The sequence below is a fragment of the Eschrichtius robustus genome, chromosome 15 (genome assembly GCF_028021215.1).
Source record: "Eschrichtius robustus isolate mEscRob2 chromosome 15, mEscRob2.pri, whole genome shotgun sequence".
Taxonomy (NCBI): Eukaryota; Metazoa; Chordata; class Mammalia; order Artiodactyla; family Eschrichtiidae; genus Eschrichtius; species Eschrichtius robustus.
This window is the reverse complement of record NC_090838.1, coordinates 15,724,018-15,733,433: the sequence shown is the minus strand read 5'-3', so window position 1 is coordinate 15,733,433 and position 9,416 is coordinate 15,724,018. Positions and strand designations below refer to the sequence as shown.

Sequence of the window (9,416 nt, the reverse complement as noted above, 5' to 3'; positions counted from 1 at the left end):
GCTTCCACCGTAAATGTGCGCATGAGTGACGAAGTGTGTGGGTGTGAGTGTTGGTGTGTGAACCTGCGCTCTCCCTCCTCCGTGCGGCCGCCGGGCCAGACTCCGACACGCACCCACGCTAGGTGACAGGCTCGGCCCGAAGCTGCTCTCAGCGGGGAGTCCGTGGTGGCGCGGCTGCCCCCTCCGTGGCCCGGCCTGGCCCGCATGCTACCTGCAGCCGCACGCCTCCACCACCATGTCCTCGTATTGCTTGTAGACCACGTTGTTGGCGGCGTCGATGTAGAGGATGCTGATGGGGCTGAGGCGCGCGGGCACGCAGCAGGAGGCCGGCGCGGCATCCGGCGCCATGGAGTTGAGCAGTGTCTGAATGATGGCGTGGTTGGTGGGCTCAAGGTGCGAGCGCAGCGGGAAGTCGCAAACGCCCTCGCAGTGGTACGCTTCGTAGTCCAGCGGCGCGATGATCCAGTCGTCCCAGCCCAGCTCCTTGAAGTCCACGTGCAGGGGCTTGCGGCTACAGCGGCTCCGGCCCCTGCGCCCGTGGCTCCGGCCCTCGCCCCCGCCGCTGCCCTGCGCTGCCCGAGTCCCGGCCAACGCCGTCCGCCGTCGCCTGCGGCCGCCGATGACCACCGTCGGCAACCCCATGTCAGGTCCCTGTTCCGGCGGCGGCTCCGCTGCCAGTGCGGCCCCGAGCGCGCGGGCCTGGGCGCGGATCTCTCGGAACAGGCTCTCCTTCCTCTGCGTGCGGGAGGAGACGACCAGCAGCGCGCGCTCCTCCGCCGCCGCTCCGTCTCCGCCCCGCGAGTCGAAGCCCAGCAGCCGCAGTGCCAGCGGGACCGGCGCGGGACCCGCCACTCCGCGCAGCAAGAGGCAGAACGCGCGGGTGGCGCGCGGCTCCCGGCGGTGGCGCCGCAAGGCGTCCGCCACGTCGAACACCTCCCAGCGCGCGGCGTCCAGGGGCTCGGCGGCCCGGGAATGCAGCAAGCGCGGCGCGCGCGCGGCGCTGGGGCACGTGGACAGCAGCAGCAACTGGGGAGTCGCGCTGCCGGGGCCCCGCTCCGGAGACTCGCGGCGCAGCACGCGCAGCTCCGCGCCCACCACCTCGTCGGCGTCGGGAAGGCTGGACACGTCGAACAGGAAGTTCAGGCCGGTCTCGGCTGCCGATTCGTCTGCAGGGGACGGGCAGAGACAGAGAAAGCGGTGTGAGAGCGAAGACGGCATGCCTGGCCGCGGGGCCTCCTAACTGCAAATAGCCCAACTGCCCTGGACGTGAGAACAAGGCTCGCTGGAGCCGGCGCCTGCCTGGGCGTCTCGGCTCCAGCCGGAAAGCCGCCAGCCTGGTCCAGAAGAAAGGGAGCCTTAGGTTCAGATTACCTGGATCTGGGTTTTGGTTCATCGAGCCGAACGATTTCCGACAACCCACGGACATCAACTGAACGCACCCCCCGCACCCGAGACCAAGACTTAAGGCCACTACAGTTCCGCTGCCTGCCCCAGAGCCATGGGTTTTCGAAGACTAGGTCGGAGGCCAGATTTTCGGCCGGTGGCGGAAAGAAGGCCCGGTGGGCGCATCAGAAGTCGTGCGCCTCTTCAAGACCTGGAGGCCAGGCCGGCCGCGGTAAGGGGACTGCTCGTTATGGCCCTGCTTAGCCGCCAAGAGAGCCTCGGAGTCCCGGCTGTGCGAAAACGGAATATTCTTGTCCCCTGTAAACTGCTTCTGCTACCTCTCTTCCCCAGCCCAGCCTGGACATTCCAGCCGGCCACGATCTCCCATGCAGGCGCAGGCGGGGGCTCGTCTAGAAGGGGAACGCGCCCTCAGGGCTGCAGAGACCCTTTAGTGCCTCCAGCCTCCTCGCTTTGCTGAAGGGGAACTGAGGCCCATATTAGGGGCCCGGCTCAGCCCATGGTCGCGATGGGGAACTCCAGGCTCAGCTCCTCCCAGTGTTTCCGCCACCTCCGACGGAGGGGAAAGGTGGCAAAGGAGCGCAAGCAACCTTCTGGGAAGGGTTTGAGGCAGCCGAGACTGCCTTGCTGCAGTGAGGGCAGCGAACCGAGTGAGGTCCCCCCGCCAGTACCCTCTGGTCCCCTCGCAGACTTATTCTTTCCCTCCGTTATGACTCAACTCGGGCTTTGGGATTTTACTTCTGGTTGTGGGCACTTTTTTCTTTTGGGGCTCAGAAAGGAAAAAAGAGTTGAAATTCCACCAAGCAGCAGATAAGGAGCTCCCTCTGAAGAAGGTCATATGGTTTCGTTTTGCCCCAAACGCGAAGAGACTGTGCAGACTCCCCCCACTATTGGAGATTTGCTCACCAACCACAGATGCCAAGCCATCGACTCCTGGGGTCTGAAATCTGGGTGCTGCTGGTGACCTCAGGCAGCCCGGCTCCAAGCTGAGGCTCAGGGTGGAGAGGGAAGCAGGAGAGGTACTGGGCAAGTGCTCCCCACCCCTCCCCCATGCTTTCTCCCAAGGCCTTGCTCGCTGCCACACTTCCTCTGAGCTTCTCCTGCAACCTCTCTCAGCTTTGAGATGCTGCCACTGCATCCTCTCCCTCCAGAGGGAGGACGGAGAGGCAGCCTTACTAGCCTTGCCAACCAAGCAGAGCTCCCCAGGAAAGGATTGAGCTCAGGCTGAGACTACTGAAGGCCTAACTCGACCTAAGAAAGAACATCTGGTGCCTCTACAAGCTTAGGGCCCTGCACATCTCACCTCTCCCACAGCTGGGAGCCCACTCAGCAGTGCTAGGGCTGGGGCCTTCCCTGGCTCCGTACACCAGGACTCGGGCTCCCTATGAGTACCCTAGCATCCCATCCAGGATGCATGCCAGGCCCTCGGAGAATGCTTGAAAGTTCCCACCGGGCTATAAGGCCATTTGGGCCCAGGATGCCCCTGTATCCCAAATAAAGCAGTCTGTGTAGACATTATGTGTATGTTGGAGGGGACGAGAGATTAGATCACTGCCCCGCCTCTACCTGCTTTCCCAGGCTAGGGTCGGGCATATACAACCCCCAGTGGCTCCCAGGCAGGACCTGGATTGCAGCAGCACTTACTTTCCGGCCCTATTTGCCTTTCGTTCCTTTCTGCCTTCCATGCTGAGTCTCTGGCTGGATAGAATGAAGGCCGAAATTACTTGCATTTCCGCCTGAAATTAGTTAAATTTTCCCTATCTGTCTGTTTTAATGGCTTCAATAGAGATTAATAAAATCCAGATGACACTCACCAACCACCACAGTCTCACCCAAGTCCTACCTTTGGAGGGCTCAGGGCGTAGTAAGGTGGGGTACTTGGTCTCAGAGAGGCCTGCATTCCTGCAGGGTCGCTGGCCCTCCTCTCCTCTCTACACAACCGGAGTCCTTCACCTCTGGCTCCCCCAGGGGCCCAGCACAAGGCAGGCACCCATAGCTACACACCTCTACCCAGACGCAGCCTGCTGAGAAGGGCCCTCCTCATACCTGGTGATGCCACCAGCCTCTCCAGAGCCATTTACTTTAGTCTGATGCCTGCTGTGTCCCGCATTCCCCTCCGTTTCCCCCAGTTTGTACGGCCCCCCTTAAGACTGGGAACTGCAGAGCAACGAAGCAGCCGCCGCCACCACCACTGCGCAGTCCCTCTGGGCCGGACCCCCTCCTTGCTTCTGCGGATCTCCAACACAGCCTGCCTCCTCGAGGGGACCCGCCGGCCGGCAGGGCCAGGGCAGCCCGGAGGAGGGACGGGCTCAGCCTTCCGGGGCCGGGCGCCGCAAGCTGCCGCGGCTCTAGCCACAGTCCAGGCGCTGCGGGTTCGGGTGCGTGGGCCTCGGCGAACTTTCTAACACCTGAGGCTGGGTATGTGCGGGGACCGAGGGCCCCCGAATGGAATGGTGCCGGGGCAAGGCTCCGGCGGTGACCTCAGCCTAGGACCCGACAGGATGGACGGGCGCAGTGGAGGTGTGAGTACCTTGGGTCGCCTGGTCTGCGAAGCCGGTGACTGTGTCCGCGCGGCCGTGGCGGCCAGAACCCGAGGTGGAGGCGGCGACTGCCCCGGCCGGAGCCCTCCCGGCCAGGCTCCGGTAAAGCGACATCATGAACTGGTGCGGCACCACCGAGCCGTTCCTGAAGCCGGAGCCCGCGGCGCGGCGCGCGGCGCGGGGCCCGGGAGCCGCGGCGGCCGGGGCAGCGGAGGCGCCCGTAGTCGCGGCGAGGGTCCTCCCGCCGCCGCCGCCGCCCCCCGGACTCCCGGTCGGCCCTGCCCCCGCCGCTCGCAGCACGGCGGCCGCTTCGAGCCCGTCGCGGGGGCGGCAAGCGCTCAGCAGCCAGAGGCACAGCGCGGCGGCCGCGCTCAGGTCCATGGGCTCCGAGGGCCAGGCGGGCTGGCGGCGCGGGCTCCGTGGCTTCGGGAAGTCCCCCGGCGCCTTTTGAACATAGTGTTTAATAATGGGGGAAGTGTGCGCAGCAAGCTGCGGCCCCCCCCTCCTCTCCCACCCCACCCCCGCCCAACGCCCGGAGCAGCGCCCCCTGCTGAACACTCGGGAGGCAGCGCCGCGCCCCCTACTCCGGCCTAACGCTGAGCCCAGGGCCGGAGCCTCCTCCCCGCGCCGAAGCGCTTCGCCCCCACTCTCGCCAGGCGAGTGTCACCGGCCGGAGGCTCCCGCCACAAACCGGGGCCCCGCCTCGCGCTCCCAGGGCAAAGTGACCCCCTCCGCCCTCGCTGCGCCCGGGCCAAAGGCGCCCTCGGGAGTCAGAGGCTCCGATACACCGCGCGTACCCGCCCAGCGTCTTCCCCACTCCCCTGCGGAGAAGCACCCGCCCCCCGCCCGCTCCTGTTCTGCAGGGGCCCGAGACGCCAGAAGTGCGGCCGCGGAGGGGCTCGGCCTCGCCCGTCAGTGCCACGATCCCGTGGCCACCGCGCACAGAGAGGCCACCAGGGCGCGCGGGGTTGACACAAAAGCGCGTTTTTGATCACCGGCTCCGCGGTTCCCCACCCTGGCACAGCTTCCAAAGATCGCAGCGGGAGGCCGGAGCAGGGGAGGGGACCCGTAGGGAAGAGAGGGCTAGCGGCTGGAAGGGCAGGTCGGAAGGACAGCGGGACAAGGACCGACGGTCGAAAATCAAAGGTTTGGGCGCGGAACACGCGCTTAGACGGGACCCAGGATCTTAAAGGAGCTCAGGAACTACGAAGGCAACCCCAGGGTGATGAGGGGACTCCCGCGCGGGAGCGGCTCCCCGAGTTCGTCTGTGCGTCGAAAGTGAGGACCTTCCGCCCGCCTCCCAGGGGGCCCGGCTAACAGAAACGGGCTACCGGGTATGTTGAGGCGCGGGCAGAGCCGGGAGGGCGGGCGGTGAAGAGCCTCGGGGTGGCGCCTCCGTACTTCCTTCCCGGGCCTCGGTTCTCCCGCAGGGCGGGGAATGGATGGAGGGGGCACCCGGCACCGTAGTCGCGCGGGCAGCCTGGCACTTGGGTCCGCAGCCCGCAGGGGTAGGTCCCGGAGGCCACATCTCAGGGAGACGCACCAGGGAGGGTGGTCGTCGACGGGTGTCGGCTTAGCTCCACCAGCAGCCCGGACATCCCTCGAATGCGGGAAAGCCCAGCGGATGGACAATCCGCTGTTGCGCGGACGGAGGGCTGGAGCCGGACGGCGGGCTGGAGCCGGACGTATCCCCGTAGCAGGGCAGGCGCGTCTTTTTATTTTAAAATTGTATTTGCTACCGAACTGGAAATCTAGGCGGGGGTAGTGCGTCACGGTTACTTTGAGTGGGCGATCAGCGTCAACCCGACGCCACCGGACCCAAAGCCGCGTGAGTCCCTCTCTCGCCCGCCTGCCCTGCACTCTGACCCACGGAAGACGCCCGGCCCGGGGAGCTCCTGGGCCGACTGCGGCCCCAGACTTCTGAGTTCCCCTACACCCGCTGCTTCGTCCCAAGCGAGCTCCTCAGTCGTCGCCCTGCCGACCACCGCGGAGATGCAGCGCCCGCTCAGCTGGGGACTTTGGGCCACACACCACTCGGGGACGTATGGGAGCAGGAGAGGCCTGGCAAAAGGTCATAACTCGCGGACCCCAGGCGGATCAGGGGGGCGGAGGAAAAAGGCCCGAGGTTCGCGAGGGAATGTCTGGGCAGAAAGGGCGGTGGGAGGCTGGGATGACCGGGGCTGCATTAACCCACCTTGCCTTTGGGACCGAGGACCGAGAGCCCCGACAAGGTCGTGGTCACGGGTCTCTGTCTCTGCGTGGTCCCGGTACAGAGTGGCCCTGCACGAACCCACGCAGGCTCTCTGGCAGAGCCGCCCCCTAGAGCCACTGGTCAGTCAAAATAGTGATCGCCCAGCCACCCGTCTCTCCGCTGATGCCAGTGCTGCGTCCCTGCTGTCTTTCTCGGCCTCCTTTCCTCCTTCAGCCACGCACGAACAGTCTTCAGAAGTTTTGCATGTCATCTCGTCTGTGATTTGCGCAAACACCCTAGGAACCCTGAGCTGGGGTCAAGTAGCCCTGGTTCTGGTCATGGCTTTGCTCTTAACAACCAGTCCCTTGCATCATGTGGGCTTCGACTTCTCCAGCTGTGTGAGGGAGAGAATGGAAGGGTCCTGGCCCAGGCTTGGTACAGCAGGTGCCAAATAAATATTTGTTAATTGCATGATACCTCCGCCTTGAGGTCACCTTGGGGCTTAGGAATTAGGGACGGGTTGGGGTCCCTGTGCTCTTGCTGTCCCTGTGGGAGCAGGCCATTAAGCTTCTTTGAGACTGAATTTCCTCATCTATAAAATGGGGAGATTCTCACTTCAGGAAGGTGGTGTGTGTCCAGGATAACAGGCTGGCACAGAGGAGGCTCAGTCGCCCTGCCTCTGTTAGTCTGTTCTGGGTCCCCAGGGAGATGATGGCCGAGAGAGAAGTAGCTTCTAGGCCCTGGAAGGCTCTGGAGGAGACTGCTGGGGGGAGGGGTGTGGGATGCTCCTGCTCGAGCCACCACCCACCAGCTGCGTGTGCTCGAGCCAGGCCTTAGCTGCTGTCACCTGTGTTTCTTGGTCTGTAAAGTGAGGCAATAATGCATTCATTCATTGCTTATCCATCCCTCTATTCGTTCCTTCTTTCCAGTAAATACTGTGAGCAGCCTTCCGTGTGTTGTGGATTCAGCAACGCACAGGACAAACGCATGGAGCTTTTGTAAGGGCAGAAGAGACAGGAAACGCGTAAATCCATAAATGCACGTGAATGTACAGTGCACTGTTAGGTGGTTCAAAGTAAAGTGATGGGAAGGGGGGATGGGGGGCCTTTTTGACCAGCCACACTGAAGGGGAGGGAGGGAGGGAAGCTTGGGCCATGGCTGGCTCCCTTTCCTTCCTCTCAAATAATTATGATAACTGTTAATAATGGTCACCGTTAACCAAATAATGATGGTTCTTCTCCTAGTGCCAGGGGTCCTGCCAACTGCTTAACATAACTCATATCACTTCATTCTCGCCACTGCGGTGTCCTGTGAGGTAGGTATTATTATTCCCATTTTATTGACAAAGAAAGTTGAGTCGCAAAGAAATTTAACCCCTTTCCCAGGTCACCTAGTGAGTGGCAGAGCCTGGAGTCATCAACGCTTGGCTGGGCAAAGGGTTACCTCTGGCTGCCCAGAGGGGAGGTGAGATTGTGGGGGGCTGGACCTGCAACGCTCTCCCCAACTCCAGTGGAGAGGCAGAGGGTCCTGGCTTTCCTTGCAAGCTCTTTGGAAAATTCTTGGCAGAAAAAGAACTCTCAGGTCCAGGTGAGGATTATGAAAGCATCGTCTTAGGGACTTCTTCCTGCCTCTGGCGTCAGCTGGGAGCTCACAGCACCCGCCACTGAACACACTCTGTCATCACCAGCACCAAGGCCTGCCTGTGACTGGAAAAGCCACGGAGCTCAGAGTAGGACGGGCTAGTAGGAGCACGTGGTCCAATGGCTAAGTTTACATGATGTGACCTGATGGCCTAGCGAGTCAGGCCCACGCTGAGGGCTTGACTTGACCAGGACTCTGGATGCCCTGTCCAGAGCTTCCCTGGGACCCATGACTGAGCATCAGTCTGGAGCGCAGGCAGCACCCTCCCTGAGCACAGAGGAACATGAGACCAGGAGTTCCCAGCCCTCTCTCCCTGACTCTGTGAAGCTGAGGCCTTCTGGTGAGCAGGTGGTCTTTTCGGGCCACAGTGTCAGGCTGGCCCAGGCTCGCTTGGGGCTTCCTCCTGGGGGACACGGGGAGCCTTTGGTAGGTGGGCCAGGCAGGAGGGAGCTAGTGGTCCCCGAGAGACCTGGAAGTTGTATCCTACCTGCTGCAAAGTGCACTTTGAAGGCGGGTTCCTATTCCTCTGTGTTGCCCCAGTGGTCACTGTGCAGCTGGGGATGAGGCTCAGGGGCCGGTGCAGGAAGTTTAGAGAAGGCTGGGAGAAAACTGGGGCTGGAGTTCCAACTTCCGTTCTTTATCAGTCTGCAGACCACCCCCCACCCCCCCAGTCTCCCAAGAGCACCAGACTTCAGCTGGTAGCTCCTCAGAGAGGGGAGATGAGTCTGGCTCCAACAGGGGGAGGAGGGGAAAAGCAGCCTGGTTGGGGGCGGGGTGTTTCTTGACTGGGGTGGGCAGGAGCTGTCCCCACATTCTTATCCCCAGATCCTTCCCTCGGAGAGCACTTTGCCGCTCATCCGTCCTTTGCAGAAGCTGTTTGCTTTCTCTGACCACCAGGTTCCTGACTCAGGTCCTAGAATCCAAGGATCTGAAGGAATATTTTGGATTATTTGGGCCAACTTTTCATGTTATGCCTGATTCATCACAAACTGCTACCCAGGCTGTGCTTGCATACCTGCAGAGATGGGAAGTCCCTCCCGATCCCAGGCAGCCTTCTGATAGCTCTGAACGTGGTGGGGAAGTCTGCACATGAGACCCGTGAGAGCCACCACACCTCTCAAAGGCACCTCTGCTGATGGGAGTTCGCACGCCACCTGGGAACACGAGCTGGCACACTGGCTTGATGCCACTTAGGAAGCTGGTCTTGGATTCTCCCAGCTTGAACCACTGGAAATTGGACCCACCCCCCCCCACCTCCACTGCAGCCTGCTCAGTCTAGAGCCAGTGTCCCCTGCCACACCAGGCACGAGGCTCCGTGTCTGATGACAAGAGCATCAGAAGTTTCCTTAGAGATGCCCTGCTCTACACCTTGCATTGCCCACATAGGGCATCCAAGCCCCCAAGGAGGGAAAGGGATCAGTACCCTGTCATTTGGCATCACAGCCACCAGGGATGATGGGCCCCCCCCCACGCCTGTGATCCTGTGCCTTTGCTCTCTGTGCAGCTCAGAAGGTCTCTTCCCAGCTCTGCCCTGGGTACCCTGGAGGTGAGGAAGAGGATGGATGAGGGCTCAGCCTCCACCCTGTCCATTGTTAGGGGTTCTGGGTCCCTGCAGCCCAGCACTATTGTGGAAGGCAAAACAG

General features: G+C 62.3%; 1 protein-coding gene across 1 annotated transcript; it reads right to left on the bottom strand.

The window, feature by feature from the left end:
* Positions 1–207: 207 nt before the first annotated feature.
* GDF7 (growth differentiation factor 7) lies at positions 208–4,322 on the bottom strand. The gene is made up of 2 exons (XM_068564999.1): positions 3,932–4,322; positions 208–1,166 (listed from the first exon to the last, which is right to left on the bottom strand). The coding sequence occupies exons 1-2, from the start codon at positions 4,320–4,322 to the stop codon at positions 208–210; spliced, it is 1,350 nt and encodes a 449-aa protein (XP_068421100.1).
* Between the last annotated feature and the right edge of the window lie 5,094 nt (positions 4,323–9,416).

Coding starts and splice junctions, on each gene's coding strand:
- GDF7 (XM_068564999.1), bottom strand. CDS start 4,322: ATGGACCTGAGCGCGGCCGCCGCGCTGTGCCTCTGGCTGCTGAGCGCT. Junction 1,167..3,931: donor CGCAGACCAGGCGACCCAAG/GTACTCACACCT, acceptor CGTCCCCTGCAG/ACGAATCGGCAGCCGAGACC.